Source organism: Cetorhinus maximus, chromosome 1 (genome assembly GCF_964194155.1).
Source record: "Cetorhinus maximus chromosome 1, sCetMax3.hap1.1, whole genome shotgun sequence".
In the NCBI taxonomy this organism is placed as follows: Eukaryota; Metazoa; Chordata; class Chondrichthyes; order Lamniformes; family Cetorhinidae; genus Cetorhinus; species Cetorhinus maximus.
In genome coordinates, this window is record NC_135879.1 from 27,962,654 (window position 1) to 27,985,414 (window position 22,761).

The 22,761-nt window shown below is 44.4% G+C and overlaps 1 protein-coding gene across 3 annotated transcripts in view; it reads right to left on the minus strand.

Annotated features, from left to right (window-relative positions):
- maml3 (mastermind-like transcriptional coactivator 3) overlaps window positions 1–22,761 on the minus strand; it is a 475,154-nt gene that overhangs the window by 434,782 nt on the left and 17,611 nt on the right. For 2 of the 3 annotated variants that reach the window (XM_078538931.1, XM_078538922.1), the window contains exon 1: window positions 13,591–14,837. The exons of the other annotated variant lie outside the window; for it this stretch is intronic. In XM_078538931.1, the coding sequence (XP_078395057.1) occupies window positions 13,591–13,992 (402 nt within the window). In that variant the 5' untranslated portion in view covers window positions 13,993–14,837. Of the gene's footprint in view, window positions 1–13,590; window positions 14,838–22,761 lie in introns of those variants that run through there. 3 annotated transcript variants of the gene reach the window in all.

Consider the following 22,761-nt stretch of genomic DNA (forward strand, 5'->3'; position numbering starts at 1 on the left):
AAAGGAAGTGCGGAGCGAGCGGTTCTTGGCCAGCCACCAGCTTATAATCACAGGAAAGAGGTTTTACAAGGCTCTCATGAAAGGGATGGCTGGGGGCAGGGGGGGTGGGGTTGGTACTGGGTATGCAATTTTCCTGGTGAGGCACTGCTGCTGGTCCCATACGGAAGTTTTAGATTTACCTGAAGGGGCTGTTTTGTCTGCAGCTTCCCCCAAGAGGCTGAAACAGCAACGGGGCCCTCCTCAAATAATAGAACCACAATTCACACGTTTATGAGGTTCCCGCTTGCTTTAGGCAGGCTCCTTATGCATTGCAGAAGGTTAAGAACAGAAAGTGTCAGAGTCTAAGAAGGTAAATGACCTCACTATTTCAAACGCCCACCAGTCCAGTTTCCACTTGGGGTGGGAGGGTTGTGCCAGGATCAGATTAAAATTGACCCCCTTGTTTCTCATTAAGGGAAGTGAAGTGTTTTCCTTTGTGCACCACGTGATAAAATAATTAATGGTTCAGCTTCTGTCAGTACAATGAATAGTTGGCTGACAGAGGTTTAATCATGAAAGAATAGGAAGCAGTCAGCTCCTATCCAAACAACGAACCGTGCGCTCAATTTGAAATGATTATAATTTTCTCCCCCCCATAAATGTTTTGTTTTGCTCATCTAGGTGAAGGGTGTCATCGCTGGGAAGTGGGAAACTAGTTCATTTTGGCCAAGTGGTCTTGGTGGATCCCAAACTGAGCATCGGGGAGCAGGTTGTTGCTGACGAAATGCACGTTCATAGCACCATCGAGGACACCTTCCTTTGATAATAATTGAGAGCAGACCGATGGGGCAGCAATTGGCTGAATCAGATTTCTCCTGCCTTCTGTGGACAGGACATACCTGGATAATGTTTCATATTGTCGGGTCTTTGCCAGCGTTTTAGCTGTACTGGAACAGCTTGGCTAGGGGCATGGCTGGTTGTGCAGCACCAGTCTTCAGTAGTACAGCCAGAATGTTGTCAGGGCCCATAGCCTTTGCTGTATTCAATGCACACAGCCATTTCTTGATATCATGTAGAGTGAATCGACTTGGCTGAAAACTGGTATCTGTGATGATGGGAACCTCAGGACGAGTATGATAGAATACTCCCCACCTGCCTGTAAGAATGCAGCAGCAACATCATCCAGGACAAAGCAATCTGCTTGACTGCTAGCCTATCCACCACCCTACACATTCACTCCCTCCAACACCAGTGCACCATGTATCATCTAAAAGATGCACTGCAGCAACTCATCAAAGCTTCTTGGACATCACCTAGAAGGACAAGGGCAGCAGTTGTGAGGCAACACCACCATCCCACCCCTCCCCACTGAGTTTCCGTCCAAATCGCACATCATCCAAACTTGGACGTATATTGCTGTTCCTTCATTGGTCAAACCCTGGGACTCTCTGTCCAACAGCTCCATGGAAGTGCATCACATAGACTGCAGTGGTTAAAGAAGAAAGCTCACCCCCACATTCTCACGGGGAACCAGGGATGGGCAATAACTGCCGATGCTTGCTAGCGATGCTCAAATCATCAGGATGAATTGAAAACACAATCACCCATTTTATTAAGTGTACTGGCCTCAGGTGTTACACTGAGTCCTATCTGATCTAGAGAAAGAAGAATTCCCGCAGGGAGTCCCAGGCCCAAGGTCCTCCACCCCATGCCGATACACCCTCGCAGTCCAACAATTGAAATGGGCAGGCAGAGGTTTTGCTCTTTACAGGGCATCTCAGAAAACCCCTGAAACTGCAGACAGCCAGCACAGCTAGGTTCCTGCCACTTTCCAGTGAATGTCACCTGTCACTAGCCAGGGTTATGGTGAGTAAGCACCAGAACCAGCTCACATCTCCTGGGTTGTCACACTGCTGATACTAACAGGTCTTGGTCTTCTGGCTGAATATTTATCCATCCAGCTTTTTCACACAAAGGCCAATGGAAATCTAGGAAGTCTCTCCCCCAAAAGTTATGAATGCTGGATGAATTTAAATTTTGAATTCTGAGTTTTGTTAGGTAAGGAATATGGAGTAAAGGCAAGTAAATGAAGTTGAGGTACAGATGAGACATTATAATTAAATGGTGGAACAGGCTCCAGGAGCTGAATGGCCTACTCTTATCCCAATAGGCACTACTGCTGTAAGGTGTCAAGTGCAAACTGGCTCCCGTCGAGTGCAGCAATATTATTCCTTAGCAGGATACTGATGGGCCTTGGACTACAGCATAAAGGGTAGTAGACAAGACTGGCCAATACACTGTGCAAGTAAGTACTCTGGGCTGATCAGATTATTTAAGTGGTCAGCAAATGCTACCACTCAGAATGAGTCTTGGCCAAGCAAGGCAAGATACCAGGCTGCCAGCAGACCAAACTGGGTTTGAAGCAAATAAGAAGTGACATTCCTTTAAAAGGGCAACTAAACCAAAGGTACAACTCCAGGGGAATTGAAAAGGTTAGCCTTCCTTATGAGTTTTATTAATGCAAACTTTTCTCATCCCTCTCTATAGCATTGTTACAGTTAAGGCCTTCACACCTGTGAATGTCTTCCCTTGTTTCTTCTATGCTTTAAAAACACCCCCACGGTGCTGAAATCAAGACTCATTGTACAGTTTGCAGCTCAAATTCCAGCCCTTATCAGGACGCTGAAGCAGTGGAACCAGTTACCCACTGTTCCCTCATCCTTTATATTTGTTTCTTCCTCTTACAGTCTACAGGCCTTTAAAAGTCAAACTTAATGTTACTCAGCCGCTGCTTCCCGATTTACTTCAACTTCTCTCCTACACTTTTTAACCATGTCCCTCACTCGGCCCTTCAGGTTTCTTAAAAAAGTGTCTGCATGAAGGAGAGTTATCAACACCAAAAGCTGCAGAACAGTGCAACCCAACTCACGATTACAATCAACTCCAGCTCCCTCAGGCTATAACTATATGGCAGCGATCATGACCCCTATGTGCATTGTGAACTACAAGCAGACAACTAAAACAATGCAATAAATGAGCACATGACAATTCTAAATATGATTTTGAAATTTTAAAACAAAAACACTCATTAGCAATCGCTGAGACGCCTATCCACAAAGCAGCCATTATCAAAGATGCCTTAGTTACAGGCCTCATAAAACAGACTTGAAGCAAACCATTATGTAAAAACTGGTGTACCACATGAAGCATTTGAAAATGAGCTTCCTGTCCCCAGTTACGCCCTACTGTCTCAACAAAAATGCAGCAGCCTGTTTCCAAAATCTCCCATACCATTCTTCTATTTCTCCCTCCACACATCAGATGGAGTGACTGGCAATGTTTCAATCCAAGGGGACAATTCCTGAACCAAGCAAGTTTTGGAAGATCTTGACTGAAACACCTGCAATTTTCTCACCCACTGATATACATAAAACTGCACAGCAGGAAGGTAATCTTTCATCCAAGACAGTTAAAAAAGGTTTTCTTACATCTGTCTTAAAAGCATATACACCAAGAATTTCCAAGCAAGTTTCTCTTGATTGTCTGCCATAATTCCATAGCTAGTTATGTTGTTTCCACAGGGATTCTGTCGATCTTTCGCTGAAATTATGGCAGGATATCAGGAAACTCCCGGGAAATTCTATCTTGCCTTCTGCTAATTGGCTCAGTGGCACGACAACAACAACTTGTATTTATGTAGTGCCTTTAACGTAGTAAAACATCCCAAGGTACTTCACAGGAGTGCTATCAAACAAAATTTGACATTGAGCCACGTAAGGAGGTGTTAAGACTAGAAACCATAAGCTTGGTCAAAGAGATAGGTTTTAAGGAGGATCTTAAAAGAAGGAATGCAAAGTGGAGGGGCGGGGAGGTTCAGGGAGGGGAATTTCTGACTTTGGGGCTGGAGCAGAGGAAGGCACGGCCATCCATAGTGCAGCGATAAAAACTGAGGATGCTGAACAGGCCAGAATTGGAGGAGTGCAGACATCTGAGGATTGTAGGGCTGGAGGAAGTTACAAAGATAGGGAGGGGCAAGGGCTTGGAAGGATCTGAAAACAAGGATGAAAATTTACATTCGGTGAAATGGTTGTTACTCAACACAAAAGGAGTGGCTTCCATTCCTAGGCCATTGGTATTTAAATCTACTAGCCTGAGTGGGCACAGTTTGTTGATGGCTAGCCTGGTGGCTAACAGGAAGTGCAACACCGAATTGAGACATCCCTTCAAATGAAGGGGTCAAACATCACTTCTCTCCTCCTTTAGTCATGTTTCCTGACAGCCAATCACAGAACAAAGATCTTGTTGACACCTGACGCAAAAGCTACAAAGCACAATCCAAAGTGTGTGGAAAGTTTCCCTGGACGTTATCTCTGTTCGATTATGCACCTCTGCTAGGATCTTCACATGAAAATTTCCTTGGGTAGAAGGCTAAGTTATGCTTCTTTTAATTCTGTATTTTTCTTCATCCCTCTGTCATATAAACAAGTGCAAAAAATTGGGGACTCTCCATTTATGCCAATTTTCATAAACTACGAGAGCGATGATGGAGACTCTGCTGTGAATGCTCAAGCAAGGCCTTGTTATCTGGAATTTACTAAGGGAGGAGGGGGTGGAAAGCAACATGGTCACTGGTGCACTCAAGCCACATTCCACAGCATTCCAAGCAACAGGAACTGTTGACTGTATGAACAAAAACAACCGCCTGTTTTTGCTGTCCAAAATAGTTCCCCCTCATAGCACCGCCCCCCCCCACCCCCCACCCAACAACCTTCCTCCCAGCTCCACTCCGCCCACTGGTAACAGCATAAAGACTTCAGAACACTGAAGATTAAACGTTTCCTACTGTAACTAGTCATATGTTAAATAAGGGCACTGAGGGGGAACCTGAACGTTCAAAACATGTCTTTTGCTGTTTGCATCTTCTATACAGATATCATTCCCAAAAACAAAATACTCACAGGGCAAGGAATTCCTGTGTGTACAGAATAAAACATCACATAAGTTGTATTCTGCACAGGGACAAATGCCCAGCATCAATGCAGACCTGTTTGTTCTCAGCTAGTGTGAAAATCCACCCTGCAGGAACAGGCCCAAGAGAGTAATGTGCCTTTAGTATGAATTAACTGAATAATTACTACTAATGAAACAGGCACTTATCTATTTATTGTACGGCACTTGAAAGGCAACGTTTCTGTACTTCTTTACACAGTGCCCAGTTCCTTAAGGTTAAGTACAGTAAACATTTAATGTTACACAGAAACACTTTGGTAACAGACCAATCAGGAGCTGAGAGACCTGCCTGTGCAATCGTCATTGCTCTAAAAGCTCCATTTACAATAAATTGAGGGGAAACCACAGATTGCATGCTGCTGTCAGGCTGCATTCGTGGTTCTAAGACACGGAAGGCGAAGGTACTTGCACTGTAAATTTAAGAGTGGAGAAAAACCCCACTGCTGACTGACGGAAGCTGGGGGAGTGAAATCTTAAAGCAACTCATTCCAAATTAACTCAATAATTCCCATTCTGACCCCAGGGGGTGGAAACAACTGTTCCTGGTGTCCCTCAGCAGTGAGAGGTAAAGCAGGTTTATTCTCATCGCTGCCCAGCAACCTACAACAGTGGGTGTCAAAAATAGGAAGGACAGAGTCAAGCTTGGCAATGTTGTCTCCACACCCAATCCCTCCCAACAGCTGACAGCTTGCTTCGAAACACTGTCCAAAGTTGCACATAAAAAAAATCTCTCTGCAGCCTTACCTTTGTCCGAGTTCCCTCCTACAGCCCCGATTTAACACCAAAACCCCCACAGTGAGAATGAGGTGGGCAGGAGGGCTAAATTAAAGGCACAATACTAACTTCCCAGTTCATGTTGTGCTCCTTCTTACTGCCATTTTAATCCCGGGTTTTGGGAAGCATAGGGGGTGCTTGATACAGAGTTGCACTTGTGGGTCCATATAATGCCGGCAGAGCTGAAAGGGGAGTTTGCAGTCATCAGGGATTCCCTTGGTGCTTTCCCCAATTGGCCGCTGTGCCATTGCCGAAATATGGGCAGTACCACGAAAATGATTCCCGAGCAATTCCCAGCAAGGACACTATGGGCATCAAAGACCGGATCTCACACAGCCCCATGTCCTAGCAGAATTACATGATGCCCTACCTGATGATTTAGTGTGCAAGTGAGTCGCACGATACAAGAGAGATCAGAAAATCTTAGGTTTAGTCCTTTGGCTGATCTCAGTCAGGACAGCAACTGGAGAAAGTACAACTGGCCTCTCACGTCTCCTTGCTATGTAATGCACCTATGGACATCATGAGAGGTTGGTACCAGACGCAACGGGGTTGCATTCCATGGTTGAATAGCCTATAGACATTGGCAACCCAGGCTCACATAGCAAAAGCACCCATGGAACACCCCTTGGAAAGAGTCAGTACCTTAAGAAAAGGAAAGGAAAAAACTGAAAGGGAGAGCTTTGAAAATAAAGTTAACACTGATCAAAGCCAACCACTTGAACAACATACCAACCAAAGCAGGACTGTGTAACTGATCTGACAAGGAGCAGTCATTGCCCTGTGCTTTTGCACATGGGGGACTCCATCTTCAAATGTTGCTTCCTTACACAGGTCACCTCCTGTGTTTCTATGGAACAGTACAATGAAGTGCACTCAATGCTGTTATTAGGTTTGTGCGGTGAACTAGTACGAATCTACTACCTGGAATGTCGCAATCAGACTAATACAATTCAGTGCTGTACCAAAATGCTTCATTGTGAGGAATTTTCAGATTCATCACGTCAAACTGTTCCAGCCACCAGTCAAAAAACAGGAATGACGAGCACATCTCCCACAAATCTAAAACTGATGCTGGGGAATACAGTTTTGAGTCACCGTAGCATTTAAATTTCACCATTACACTTTATCGAAGTCCTGCTGACAGAACGAGTAATCGTCACAGGAAATTTCCTTGTGGATCCTCCCGAACAGCTGCCATAGCTACAGTAGAAGGTAATTGAAGGCAGGTAGAAGGCAAGGATGTTAAGGGGTATGTACAGATCAGCCATGATGCAATTGAAAGGTGGAAAAGGTTCGAGGGGCTGAATGGCCTATTCCAATGCTCCTCAATGGAAACACCCGATTATTTGCCTATGCAAGGTCTCTGCCATTCTCCCAAAATTTGGTCGAGAGAACGTTCCTGAAAAAAGTTCCTAATGCATGACTTTAATCAGTTACAGCTCTCAGTGTGAGAGCAGAGGTTTTCAAGTTGGGCCAAAACAGATGGGGTGTTGTACATGCCCCCCAGAAGGCCACGGTAGGAAACCTGAACCATTTTCAGGTTCAGCTCTTACCTAAATTTCTGCAGCAAATTGCAGATGCCAAAGGGGAGGCCATTGCAACACGCGGCAGAAAATGGGTCAGCCTGAAGCAGCCAACAGGTACAGCCTGTTGTATGGGGTGGGGGTGGGGGGGTCAACAATGTACCAGAAGCAGGCTAGAAGACTTTTATGGGGCTAAGAGGAGCATTAATACTTAGCTTTTCTGAGCAGCCTCCACCTATCACTTTAAGCACCACCAATTAGGCCGCTCAATGCCGAGAAAGTCTGTGTTTAGCATGCAACTTGCATGCTGTGAGTATTTCACCAGAAAATTTGCAATTGGGTCCTACAACCAGCATAGGACCCTGATGTGCACACGTTAACAACCTCCCACCTGTTTTGTACGAGTTACCCATTTAAAACATGAGGCCAAAAATTCTAATGATCTCAGTGCACAAGTTGAAAAGCAAAGAGATGAGTAACTAAAATTCATTGCCTCTACTATTCAATCTCACTTCCAGCAAACTCACTGGAACATTAGCACCATTCCTTGCTGCCTCGATTAAGTGTGCTCCCATACAGAGTCGTACTAGAAAGACTGAAGCCTCCCAGGTTCAATCCTCATTTTGGTGAGGCACTTGGTCTCAGCTGGGGTAGAGGCTGGGGATGCGGCAAAGGAAGAAAAAAATGCAGCCACAGTTCTTCCTCCAGATTGATAACCAGTGAAGCGCAAATGGAACCATAACCCTAGCAAGAGGAGGTGCCCTCAGAAGAGGGCATGAATAAATGGGAGCTGGGCCTTTTAAACTAAATGAATGCTGGGCTGCCTGATCAAAACCATCAACTGGCCAATAGATTAATCACAACATGTGAGTAAGCTGACAAAGCACTGACAATGAGCTACTGGTGCCCTGCTCTCCCAAATGTGAAAGCATAGACTCATTCACTCCTGGAGTTTCTTCCTGCTGGAAGTGTGTATGCGTGGAGGACAGGGATTGCACTTGGCTGCAACACCAGCCATGGTCCAATAGTCTGCTGACACCACTATCTAAATCTAAAGTGAATCCCAGTCACTAAGATGAAGTGTTGGAGAGTGGATGGCCACTCACAGAACTGTAACCAAAGATAAGGTTGTGGCTTCATGAGGGGAGGGGAGAAATGTTTTGTTTACTGTGCCAGGTGCCACTATTCTTTTAAGCGGCTCTTCCTCACAGACTTATCTTTTCAATCCTAACTGAGACTAATACAGTAATAGTGATCTCAGTTGTTCACCAAGTTCTAGTTAATGACTCTGCTCTCAGTATTACAGTGCTTGGATCAGTCTATTCACATGCCATTCATAGATAAATGGCTGAAGGCTCTCATTCCTGAAAGAAATTTGACAATCTTGACTCTATAGTTACGCAGTATTTCCAAAGACTTAGTATAGATATCCCAACGTATTTCATCCTGGAGTAGAGGAACTGAGCTAATTAAACTGTGCGGCTGTGCTTCCTATTTCAATCAGCTGGAGGCTTCCAATACACATATAAAATACACTGGAATGTGAATTCAAAACATGGAATTCAGTACTTGCTTTGCTTTATTTTTCAAACATGGAAGACGGTGAAATCAGGCAGACAATTCACTGCCATAGTGATTACTGATTCCAAAAGCACTCTTCCAGCTGTTGAAAACAGCAGCTCTTCTCCAAGGTTGGACAGAATACTGAAAAATGTGCACAAACTTTTGTTTAAAACCATTTGTTCCCCTATCTGCTCTCTTGAAAGTGCCAACTCTCGCTGGGGTGCACAGGCACCGGTATTTTGCACAAGTTGCAACTTTTCACATATGGACCTGCCAGTGTATATCATTGTACAAAGCAGTATTTTTCTATTTTAACCTGCTTAACAGTGAAAGATTCCACCTGATTTTGCCAGACTTTATAGCTCTTCTCCTGCCCTCCCAGGGCAAAGGAGTTGGACTCAAATCAGACTACTTGACCAATCTTGTCTTTGTTTGATGTTCACGCACACGTGCACCAACACAGATCACTGGATTAGATATTGAGTGGAAACCCTGGTTAACTGCCACCCATACCCACTCACCCCCACCCCACTTCTTAGCTCAGAGATACATGCTGTTAGCAGGCTGAGATCAGCTCACTCAACGTGGGCCCAGTGCTCAAACATAATCTACATGCTTGAGGTACTTAGTCACTGCATAGAGCCTGGAAATCAGATTTAAGCAGAGACTGTGTCTGCTCCAGCTCCTAAATATCAGTGTAAACAAAACAAAAATAACATTACATTCTATTTGAATTAGCTAAAGGTTCTGCCTTTTTCAATATGTTGTCCATGGCAGAGAACAAACCCAAATGTAAGTTCTGTAGTGACCTATAACTCTGCATGTAAGGAGATCCAGAGCCACAATCTGCATTCAAGTTGGAGTAAGTGGATTGAGCAAAGTTCTCCTGGTAACATAGCTCAACACTTTGAGGCTTTATAGATGCACAGACTTCAGAGAAAAAGTGGCAAGAACACGTAGCAGGGGAGAGGGCCAATTTGCACAACAGATGAACAGAGCTACAAGCAGGGTATGGGGAATGGACAAATTGTGAAAGGTTATTAGGTGCAAATCCACCAGGAGTTCATGAAGTCAATTAAAATCAGTACCAGTATGCAGTCTACAGCTGAAGAGGATCTGACTTACAACTGCACTAAAATATATTCAATTTAAGATCTGATTTTAGAATAATATGAAAAGATTTATATTGAGGTAAAGGAAGCAACTGAAATCACTCCCTTTCCATTTTGACCGACTCACATTGACAGGTTCCCCAGTACCGTTTAGGTTTACTGGCAATCATCTTTTACAATTACGTCTGTCCCCAATCTAGTCCACGCTAGTGATGTCAAGAAAGGACCAAATCACTAGACTAATACCAAGAGTCATTCTTTTTTCTGTTCCCAGAGAAAATGAGCAGGATTTGAATCACATTGTCTCACCAATGATCTATCTACACTCAAAACAGTAACCTGTCTTTTCTTAACCTGCTGTGTGTTTCAAGCATTAGCTGTTCTGACTTGAGGTTCTCATCATTTCTTTGTCCAGCTGTGCCAATTAATATGAAATCCACACTTCCACCAGCATCATCCCTGGAAAAATTATTCTTTCAAAGTTGCTTATGACTGCACTGTCCCCAAACTGCCTAGGCTTTGGCCCTCCATTCTCAATTTTCTCAACTGCTGCCTCACCCCCAATTCTGATTCCTACGTCTCCAGTAAACCTTCACTATCTCCCGCCCCTGTTCTTACCTCTGATACGGTCCCTAATTTTTCCTCTCTCAAAGGACACAAAATTGACTGTGCCTGCCTCATCATGGCTTTGTTATCCATCACCAGATCTGGCCCGATTACACGAAGCAATGCTCCACTTTCTTCTGCTGAAACAGGCCCCCATTCTAGGGTCATGCTGGGGTGAGGGGGTGGGAGGGTAAAGATATTCCTAGGTTGTTTTTCTCCACCACTGACTGCCTCACTAAGCCCCTCTTCCCTACTCCCATCCACTCGCACCTCTAGCAGCAATTGCAAAAAGCTCATGGATACTTTTTATCTCTTATAATGCAAACTATCTACTCAGTTGCCTTTCCTGTTTCATCTCCTCCTTCTTTCCAACTAAACTAAACTTTCCCATACTCCGTCTCATCCATACTCCGGCCCTGAACACCTGTCTCTTTCTGGTTTCTCCACAGTGGTCTCTCCAACGTCACCTCATCCACAAGTCCTGCTTCCTTGACTCCTTCCACTAAACTCCCAATCACCCAACTTCCTTTCACGGCTTCCATTTTAATCATTCATCACAAGTGGATCCCTATCCAGATAATGTCTTCCTATCTCCCAAATCTGTTATAATCACACCTTCCTCAGATCCCTCTTAATGCACTAACCACCATCCCATCTCTAACCTTTCTTTCCTGTGCAAGGTTATGGAATGGGCTGTTGTTTCCTAGATCTGTGCCCACCACTCTTGCAAATAAGACCATAAGACATAGGAGCAGAAGGCCATTCCGCCCATCAAGTCTACTCCACCATTCAATGAGATCATGGCTGATCTGATAATCCTCAACTTCACTTTCCTGCTTCCATCTGAATTTTTCCAATTAGATTTCCACACCTCCCACAGCACCAAAACGGTTCTAATTAAAGTCATGAACTATATTCTGTGACTGTGATGCATCATCACTCCTCATCCTTCTTGACTTCTATGCAGACTTCAACAGGTTCCTCCATTCCATCACAAAGGCCACCTATTTCCACCTCTGTAGCATTGCTCTTCTCTGCCCCTACTCAGCCCATCTGTTCTTGAAATCCTTACTCATGCCTTCATCAGTCTGCCTCTGAGTCAGAAGATTGAGAGTTCAAGTCCCACAACAGGACATAACCTAGACTGGCAAATACAGTGCAGTGTACAATACAGTGCAATACTGATGGAGTGCTGCACTGCCACAGGTGCCATCCTTTGAATAAGGTGTTGACTTCATGTTTAAACGGATGTAAAAAAAAAAATCCATTGCAGTATTTGACGAAGAGCAAAGGAAATCTCCTGGTGTCCTGGCCAACATTTATCTTTCAATCACCCAGCAAAGCACATTATCACTTTGCTGTTTGTAGGACCTCACTGCACATAAATTAGCTGTCATATTTGCCTAGAAAACACTGACTACATTTCAAAACTATATTTTGGTTATGAATCACTTTGTGACATTTTAAAGATATGAAAGGTTCTTTCTTTTTTGTCATTTCCAAACTCAACTATTCCAATGCTCCCTGGCTGGTCTCCCATTCTCCACCAACTTCAGCTCATCCAAAACTCTGCTGCCCGCATCTTAACCAACATCAAAGCTCACTTACCAATCAATCCCTGTCCTCACTACCATACATCCGCAGACATGCCCTAATGCCTCAAGCTTAAAATTCTCAATTTTACATTTAAATCCCATTATGGCCTATCCCCCCTCAAATTCTGTAACCTCCTCCAACCTACACCCAGCCGCCCTCCCCTACAAAAAAACTCAATTCCTCTCACTGCAAACTCTTGTGCAATCCCATTCCTTTTCCTGTGCTATTCAGCTGCCTAGATCCCAATTTCTGAAGTTCCCTCCCTAAAACCCTCCAATTCTCCACCTCCCTCGATTCCTCTTTGACCAGCTCCTGGCTGTTCCTCCTAAGCTTTCCTTCCTTGACTCAGTGTCTGTCTTCTTTACATCTGATGTTATATTAAGATGCTGTATATATACACACAGTTTGTATGTGCATACAACACATATATATATATAAAAACACGCACATACAGGCTGTTGAAACAGTCTAGCAAAGCTGAATAAGTAAGTAAATATTAACAATGCTCGCTAATGTTCAGCTAACACTGAACTCTAGTTGTGCTGTGGAGACTTGGGCTGTCCATTTGAACGCTCTCTTTCTCAAGGATGGGGACTTTCAGCTGTTTCCTTCCCCCTCCCTCCTTCGATCAGCCAAGTCCCACCCACCTCTTTAAATACAAGCCGCAGAGCAACACCCCTTTTACTGGGGCAGGAAACGAGAGTAGACTGAAGCGATCAAAACATCTCGGTTCGATTGCTGCACTGGAGGAACAGCAAGGAGCTGCTTCTTTTAAAAACACAAATAAAGCTGCTGGGGGGGGTTGTTTAAAAGTTTTGCACTTTATCGTTGCACAAGTAGCTGCATTCAGGTTTCCGAAAACCCTGCCTGAAGGATGCGTGCTTTCTCGCCAGAGAGACAAACTCCACTGATGGCAATGTTGGTGTAGCAGATAATTAATACGAATTCAGAAAAGTGAAACGCTCACACGTTGCTAGGAAAACCAAGTGTGTAGTTGGCCGACTTAAGATTTACAAAATCCCTTTTCTTAAAAAAAAAGAAACAAAATTGTCCAGTGGCCCCACAATCAAATGTCACCACATAGGATTATTTGGACTGCAACTCATGGTAAATGTTTATAAGAGTTTTATGACTTCGTGTTTGCAGGACACCAGTGCAAGTTTGCCTGAAACTCCTGCGGTTAGTTCAACTCTGCGGTTTAAAAAAAAAGGGGACAAGTTTCTCATCATAAAGCTACAGATAATAAGTGTGATGCACCCCCCCCTCTCTCTTTTTTAAAAAACTGTACAACACCCCCTGCCCACCAAATGGCCAATGACAGTGGAGGCACCAGCCTCTGTGGACCTTTAAACGCGCGGAGAGCAGTGCAGACTGCAGGAGGAAGATGAGGAGGAGGAGGAGGGGAGGGAAAAGTTTCGCCTTACCGCGATCAGAGTGTTGCTCCTCTGATCCGGAGCCGCCAGCACCGCGGCCGGAGCCGAGGAAGGAGGCTCCGGGTCGCAGTGTTTGCTCCGGAAAGCGCCGTCCTGCTTGTGTTTGCCCGTCTTCTTCGCCTTGAGCTCCAGGCACCTCTGGTGGAGCGTCAAGGTCTCCTGGCGGTCCAGCTCAATCTGTTGAGCCTGGGCTTGCTGGCGCCTCACCTCGCAGTTGTTGTGGTGCCTCCTGAAGCCCTCGATCCTCTGCCGGAGCCGCTGGACCACCGTGCTGTGCTTGGGAATGCCGCTGTTGCCCTGGCCGCCGCCGCCGCCGGCCGCCGCTGCTCCCGCTCCCGCTCCCATCCCGGGGCTGTTGCCGTTCGCAGCCGCGGGGGCTACAAAATCCCCCATCCCTTTTTTTTCCCCCCCCCCCCACCTCAAAAGCCGAACAATTAATATTCAGGAGAACTTTTTCCTCACGCTCTTCCAAAAAGGTGTATCAAATGTAGCCCGCAATGTATATAAAAAAAAATCTAAACACACAAACTGCACAGGGGGACACACAAGCGACGGTCTTGTTTTTTTCTTCTTCTTTTGCTGCTTTTGCCTTCAGGAATTAAATAAAGCAACAATCAACCAAAACAAAAATAAAAAAATTGTTTTTTGTTTTTTTTTTAAAAAAAAAATATAGGTGGTGATATAACTAACTCATTGCAACCCCGGCGTCTTCTCCCGAGTTCACCACAGTACTGATCGCTGCATTATAAGCGATCCTGGTGTGTATCCCACTGTTTTTTTCATCAACTCCACGAAAAAGATCCGGATATTAGCAATCATCATCATACAATCGTGCAAAAGGCTTTCTTTTTCTCTCTCTTTTTGTTGTTGTTGTTGTTGTTTTGTTGGATTGTGGGGGGGGGGGTGGTTGGGTGGGTGGTTAGTTGGGAGGGGGGGGGTGGGTGGTGAAAAAGTTTTTCTCCCTCTCTCTCTCTCTCTCTCTCTCAGCTGTTTACATTTGCCCGGTGTGTCCGAAGAAGCGGATCTGCGTTTGCTGGCGTCCCGCGGCATTCATGGTTCAAAAGGCGCTGGCGTTTTGCATGGGAGAGAAGCTCCTCAATGGGATCGCGAAAGTCGGAAGGTACGGCGAGTGGCTGCTGCTCCTCCTGCCACCGCCACCACCACCACAGCCACCACTATCACCTCCACCATGCCAGCGGATTGATCTGGGACAATCACACAGTAAACATCAGCCAGAGGGCCGTGAACAGACCCGGGTGGGGGGGGTTGTGTGTGTGGGCAGCAAGCAACACACGCCACAGAGCCCAGCTCAGCTTCGGATCAGGACTGTCTCTAAGATTGTTAGTGGTTTGGGTTGGTTTGGTTGGGGTTGGTTGGGAGAGGCGGGCGTGGGTAGGAACTGGAATCCTTTTAAATAAAACCCGGGACAGAATCCAAAAAAAAAGGTATAAAATCAGGACTTCATGCCCTCCCAACCGGGAGGGCAGTCAGAAACCCCGGGGTAGATCCGACTTCAAGCAGAATCGCAAACAAGAGGACAGAGTCACACACAAGACTCGAACCAGGGCGCTGAGGAAATCCAGGGACGGAGCGTTTGGGGGTGGGGGAGTGGGGTGGGGAGCAGCATCAGGACCGGTACCATCACAGAGGGACAGGCGGAAACTCCGGGGCAGATTTCAGATGTAGAAATCAGGACTCGTACGTACGCTAATGCAGGAGCAAAGTGAAACGCAGGAACGGAGTTCAGATTATGGAATCGGGACTGAGGGGGTAGATTATCACCATCCCCAACACCCCCTCCTCCCCCCAAATCCCTGGGATATCTTGGAAATAGAATCTCGAGTGACAGATTAATAAAGAGTCAGATGCAGAGTACAGGAGAGGAATTGGGGTTAATGCAACAAAAGAGGGGCAGAGAGAAAGCGAGGGGAAGTGTGCATTTTAAAAAGTGCTGCGAATGCATCGACCGAGGGGTAGAGAGAAACTCTAGGACATAATGGAAATGGGATCAGAGGCAACAAAACAATAGAGGAGCAGAGGCTGGGCCCAGGACACATTGTATTGGTCCAGATTTTGTTCATTCAAAGAAAAGCAGGACAGAGACTCTGCGATAGAGTAAAGAAACAAGACCAGAAGTAATGAATTACAGGGTCAAAAAAAAACCCAGGCACAGAGTAAAGATACAGAATCAAGGCTAATGTACCCATTGAGGGACAGGGGTAAACCCCAGGACTTCAAGAAAACGAAAGACAGATCAGAAAGAGGATCAGAACTATTACAACTCTATTGGGCAAAATGAAAATCTGGAACAGAGTAAAGTACCGAACAGAAGAGCAAGACAAAACTCTGGAACAGAATATAGACAGAGTCAACATTGCCATAACAGAGGGACAGAGGGGGCTGCAGTATACAAGATTGGGGGAAATTAAGTCACAGGGAGGAGTCCGAATCCTAGAATATATTACAAATGCAGAATCAGGACTATTGCAACAATCATGCAGAGGGTGGCAAAGAGAAAATCTTTGTCCCAACACAGATATACAATCAGGACTACCCATAAACTTGAGCTTTTCTAAAGCTCTGCTGCCCATATCCTAACTCATACAAGTCCTGTTCACCCATTACCTTCTATGTTGGGCCGTGGCTTCTGCTCTAATAACAGCAATTTAAGAATTCCCATCCTTGTTTTCAAAATCCTTCAATTGCCTCGCCTATCCCTATATCTGTAACCTCCTCCAGCCCTACAACCTTCCAAGATTTCTGTGCTCATCCAATTCTGGCTTCTTGCACATCCCTGATTTTCACCGCATTGCATTTGCAGCCATGCCTTAGCTATGCGGACCCTAAATTCAGGAATTTATTCCCTAAACTTCTCCACCTCTCTCTCCTCCTTTAAGATACTCCTTAAAGACTATTTCTTTGACCGAGCTTTTAGTCGCCCATCCTAGTGGCTCCTTATATGGCTCAGTCAAATTTTGTTTGATAACATTTCTGTCAAAAGCCTTGGGCCGTTTTGATACTGGGAAGGCATATAAATGCAAGTTGTTGTTGTTATTGCAATGTAAGAACAGTTGGCAAAGTGAAAACCTGGGACAGACTTTGGCCTATATCAGGACTATCACAAGAATAGAGGTAAGAGGGGATAACCAAAACAAACTATGGACATAGAAGTAGTATAACAAAAGAAGAGCAAGAGTGCTGACACAGGATCAGGATTAATACAACAATTGGGAGGGCAGAGAAGAAACTAAGTACAACAAATGATACTGGACTGTAAAATATGGAGAGAATTCAACAAAAATACAGGGTCAGAGTTTGGCTGCAAGTTTGGGACTGCCAAAATAATTCAGCAAAACAGAGCAAAGTCATGGGATTGTGTATAACTAATAATCCATGACAACAGGTGAAAGTGTTGCACATTGCAGGAGAGCTCCAGAGCTGTAATTCCCAAAAATATGGACCAAAAAAAATCCTCAATGCGCTGAAGAACAAGACTATGAGATTTGGTTCATTGGAAGACGCAGGACAAGCACATCAAAAACTTGGGGATATGAACCCCAGCTACAAGATTAGGAGTGAACATCGAGCTGAACAGCTCACCAGAAGCAGAGGATAAAACTGGGCCACCAGTTTGGCTGGATTAGGATTAAAACAAATTCAACAGGATTGGTACTAAAACATGAGACAGAGTCAAGGATACATGTGATCAGGAGAAATAAACAGATCTGATAAATACAACAGATAGACTTACACGTAGAAAAGGAATTGGTTCTGAAAAATGAAATGAGCAGAACTCAAGGTATACAAGACACTGAACCTGGATGGCATGCATTTTGACAGAAGTCAGCGAGGAGATACCAGAGGACCAGACCACAGCTTTTCAATCCCCTTTAAATATGCAAATTGTGTGGTGGGACTGGAGAACACCCAATGCAATGTCCTTGTTCAAAAATGTAGAGGAGGACACCCTGGATAGGTATAGACCAGTTAAACTAACATCATCTTTGGGCAAACTCTTCAAATTCATATTTCAAGATCAAATGAGTAAACTCTTAGAAATGAAAGGGATAATCAAGTACAATCAGCACAACTTTGTTAGGCAATGTATGCATAACAGTTTTTCTAAAAATAAATGGCCTATATACAGTAGATGTAGTGTATGTGGATTTTCAAACAGCATTTGCTAAAGTGTCTCACAAGAGGCTTATTAGAAAAATTAACAAAACTGCAAATAAACTTTGATCACAGGCTTCCTTCGGGCTCAAGTGATTTTGGAGGAAAGGTGGCAGTATGAATGTTTTCTGTTGTTCAACCAATGTCCAAAGAGTTATGCTGAAATGAGCTGTGGACTGAAGAAAGAATGGAAATTGTGTACCCAGGGTTTAATGGGGAGTTTACTTTTGTCCTTGATCGATAGGGGCAGATTCTAACCCTCTCTACCCAACAGGAATGATTTTGTGGGACAGGGAGCTGTTAGAAAGGCGGGATTTGCTCACTGGTCCAATGCCACATATATTGGCTCACGAAGAGCAGGTAGGCCACCCAACGTCGGTAGATGGGGGCCCATTTTTTATTGGAAAGTCATTGGCTGATGCCATCATTGGTGCTGCCACAGCATTTTAACTTTGGGGTTCAGGAGGCCCACTTCTGGCCAACACCAACAGATGAACCAAGGTGGGAGTCGCAGGGTGACCAGATGGGGTTCGAGACAAGTTCAAAAATGTAACTTTTCTATGAAATCCTTGAGGCCGAACCTGGAGCAGAAATGCTCCCCCAGGTCCTGGAAGGAGTCGCTGGGATTCTCCAGCCTCGGCCTTGCTTCTCTCTCTGAAGAAAGATGTAGTGATATGGAAAGGATTGGGAGGGAGGGTGCAGCGTTGTTGGAGGGGGTGGAGGGTGTGCAGAACTCCATAGCTTTGGGTCAAGGTAGCTGAAAGCATGGAGTGATTAAAATCTGGGGAAGTGCAAGATGCCACAATTGGAGGAGTGCAGACATCTCCAAGGCTTAAGGCTGGAAGGGGTTATAGAGAAAGGAAGGGGAAAGGCCATGGAGAGAAGAAAGTTGAGGATTTTTAAAATTGAGGCTTTTTTGCCTGGGAAGTCAGTGTAGGTCAGCAAGCACAGGGCTGATGGGTGAATGGGACTTGACATGAGTTAAGATATGGGCAACAGAATTTTGGATGAGCAGAAGATAATGTAGATTGGAGGATGGGAGACCAGCCAGGAGGGCATAGGAACAATCAAATCTCAAGTTTACAAAGGCATGGGTGACAGTTTCATCAACAGTTGAGGCAAGGCAGGGTAGAAGTTGGGCAATGATACAGAGGTAGATGTAGGCAGTCTTGGTGATGGAACCAATATGTGATCAGAAGCTTATCTCAGGGTCAAAAACAACATGCCTGTTATAAATGGTCTGGCTTAGCTTCAGACAGTTGCCACAGAGAGATGGAAATGATGGACAGTGGACAGAATTTGTAGTGGGGACCAAAGATGATGGCATTTGGATTTCCAATATTTAGTTGGAGGAAATTCTGCTCATCTAATACTGGATGTCAGACACCAGCGAGACACAACAGCCAATCGAGGGGTCCAGGGAGGTGATAATGAAATAGAGGTCAGCAACAAGAAATCTGATGTTGTGTTTTTGCATGATATCGCCAAGGGACAGCATGCAGATGACAAATAGAAGGAAATCAGCAAATACAACCACTGATCCTTGTGGGGCTCCAGGGGCAGTGGTACAGAAATGGGAAAAGAATGCACTGCAGATGATTCTCTTGCTACGATTAGATAAATAAAAATGGAACCAGGCAAGGGCAGATCCACCCAGCTGGATGGCGGAGGAGAGGCGCTTGAGGTGGATAGTGGGATCAGCTGTGTTGAAGGCTGCAGTTAGGTCAGAAAGGATGAGGAAGAATAGTTTACCACAGTCTCGGTTGCATAGAAGGTCCTTTCTGAATTTGATAAGGGCGATTTCACTAGAGTGGTGGGGACAGAAACTTGACTGGAGAAATTCATATATGAAATTCAGGGAAAATGGAAATGGATTTGAATGGTGACAACATGTTTTCAGGTGTTGGAGAGGAAAGGGAGTTTTGAGAATAGGACAGTAGTTTGCAAGGACAAAGGGGCCAAGGGAGTGTTTCTTATTGAGGAGAGGAGTTATAACAGCAGATCTTAAGGGGAGGGGACAGTAGCTGAACAGAGGGAACCATGAAAAATATCAGTTAACATGGGGGTCAGGAAGTGAAGTTGGGTGGTCAATGGTTTTGTGAGAATAGAGTCGAAGGAGCAGGAGTTGGATCTCACGGACAAGATGATTTAATAGATAACACAGCAGGAGAAGGACTAGGATCTAGAGAAAGATGTGAATGTATAATATACATAATACGAAGCATTACTAGATCAGAAGCTCAGTAGTCGGATTCCCGGCCTGTACTGAATTAACTAATTTCAATCAGGGCAGAAGAAAAAGAATTTAGAAAGTGAAGATTCCCCTCTAGATCACTACACTTGCTAAAGAACAGACAACCGGTGAGTGAGGTCAGGATCAGACATAACTGTCAGAAGAAACAAAAAAATCCTGACATGTATTATTAAAAATTACTGATGATATAATAACCAAGTAGCCATGGTCCAGAACAAACCAACAATTTTCTGGCTAAAGCCACACAACAGGAAGCACATCAATAGGACTATCTCAAAAGCAGAAGATAGAACAGACCTTCAGGAAGTGTTTTAATCAAGCTCCTAGCTAGAATGTTAAACAAAATTACATGTGCAGGATCAGGACAAAACTCAGAGTAGCTCTAAAGGACCGAGGCACAAGTAGAGCACAGCTTAGATATATAAAACTAGGAATAAATATAGAATAAGGAAACTTTACAAGATCAGGACTGAAATAAAACATGGGATAGATCAGTTGAGAAGGAATGTAACATACATCCAGGACACTGTGGATCTACAGGATTGACAAAATATAGCGGAGGATCAGATAAATATAGATCAGGACTAATCCAGGATGGAGCAAGACATAATGGGTCACAAAAGCATTACAGGGTTAGGACAAAAGAAGGTGAACAAACCAAACCAAAAGAACTGGCTTCAGAAATTGTGATTAGAGAAGCTCTAAAGGCTCAGGACTAAAACATGGGATAGAGTAATACCTCAAGGATCAGGATTAAACAATGCTACTGTACGAACTGAATAAAAGTATAAGGCAGAACCAAATGCAAAGGACCAAAAAAGGATACAGAAAAACACCAAAATTATAACTAGACTGGAATTTTACTGTGGCATATATTAGAACAGTAAGTCAGACAAGTGGAAAGCACTACCACATAAGCACAAACGTGGGTGACAAAAGCAAACGTAAATGACCAAATCCAATCAAGGGGAATAGAGCAGTGATGGGCTGAGATAATTGACCTCCAGCAACTACAACCATTTTGTTTTACGCCAGGTATGACCTGTGCCTCTGAATGGTTTTCCTCTGATCCCCATTGACGTCAGTATTACTTGGGCTCCTTAGTGCCATTCTCGGTTGAATGTCCCCTTGGTGTCAAGGACAGACACTCAAACCTCACCTCTGGAATTCAGCCCTTGTTTGCACTAAGGTTGTAATGAGGTCCGGAGCCAAAAAGCCCTTGGCAGAACACAAACTGAATATCGATCGGCAGGTTATTGATGAGTAAGTGATGTTTGATAGTATTTTTGATGGCCCCTTTGATCACTTTAATGATGGACTATAGGCTTTTAGGGATTGGATTTGTGCTGCTTACTGTGGACAGATGAAAACTTATTTGTAATAGAAGCACTGATAGTCATTTGGTAGAACAGAACTTGAGTATTGTTGAAAATAAAAAGAGACATGTCCAACTTTTTCTTCTTGCACTCATCAGGACACTTGCAAGAATACAAATTTAAGGGGAAAACAACAATTTATATTGTATGTGAAGAGAGTCCTGACTGGTTGGCAAGTGGAATTGCCATAGAGAATGAACAACTGATGGTGACTGACAATTAACTGCCAAGCATTGTTTGAAATTTAAACCAGGCAGCTTGACCCTGATTGGTCAAGGCATTGCCCTGAGGAATGAGTCTGAGGAATGGCTATCACTTATTTTGTTTAGCTGAAACAGGTGCAATGTATGTACATGTTCTTTCTGTCTGCAAAGAACAGGGCCCTGTGTATTAATTTATGTAGCTTCCAGTACATGCAAATGCACCACACTGCGAGTCCGACTATCTTAAATTGGTTGTCAGCGTAATCCTTAGCACATTGAGGATTAATTAGCAAATGTTGTCCAATCGCAGAATCCTAATGTTGGACACTGGTTTTGAGTTTTGCAAGCATGGGCTGGTTGGGTACAGTTTGTACCCTGCCCATTGTGAACAGCGGCTAGGACATGCTGTTTGATATGATCCACCAGTCTTTGGGACGTATGGCCTACCTAGCATCACACTGGCTTTGAAATTCATATAAAACATTACTCATTTTTGTGATAGGCAGATTGTCTTTTTGGCTTGATGGCAGCATCCTTTTGGTGGCAAATACCACTCGTGTTGCTACTGCATAGTAGCAGCGTGAAACAGCTAGCTTCCCCTGTTGCTCAAATTTTTGAGATGCCTTTCCCTTCCAGGGTAATCTGAGGTAGACTGGGCACTTTTCAGGGCTGAAAGTGACAGCCTTAGGCCCATTCATGAATTATGAATATACGGTGCAAAGTGAGCTGATCAGGGCGGCCATTGTACTGCAGGATGCCTTTGATGCACCCATTTCAGCATCAAGCTCACTATGCAAGCTTGCCTAACAGCCTTGCCTTTGATTGCTAGATGCTTATATTCCAATTGCCAGAGCATTGCCTTTAACTTCAGCAGAAAAAAAGTGAGTTACTGGCACATAGCCTTGGTGAAGTCCTGCATGAGTCACCAGAAATGTTGCAGAGCACTGCTGGACAATCAGCCATGAACATCTGTATGTATCTTGTACTACTACAGGGTGAAGCAAGTTAAAATGACACCTCACAGTTAGTTAAAGTCTGCTTGACCAGTGTTTTGAGCTTGGCACTTTCAGATCCAGCTAAGGACAAGGAAATATTGTTAATGCCAAAGAGACAAAGGTATTTCATGCTGAAATTATGATTTGCCTTGCTAGGTCTT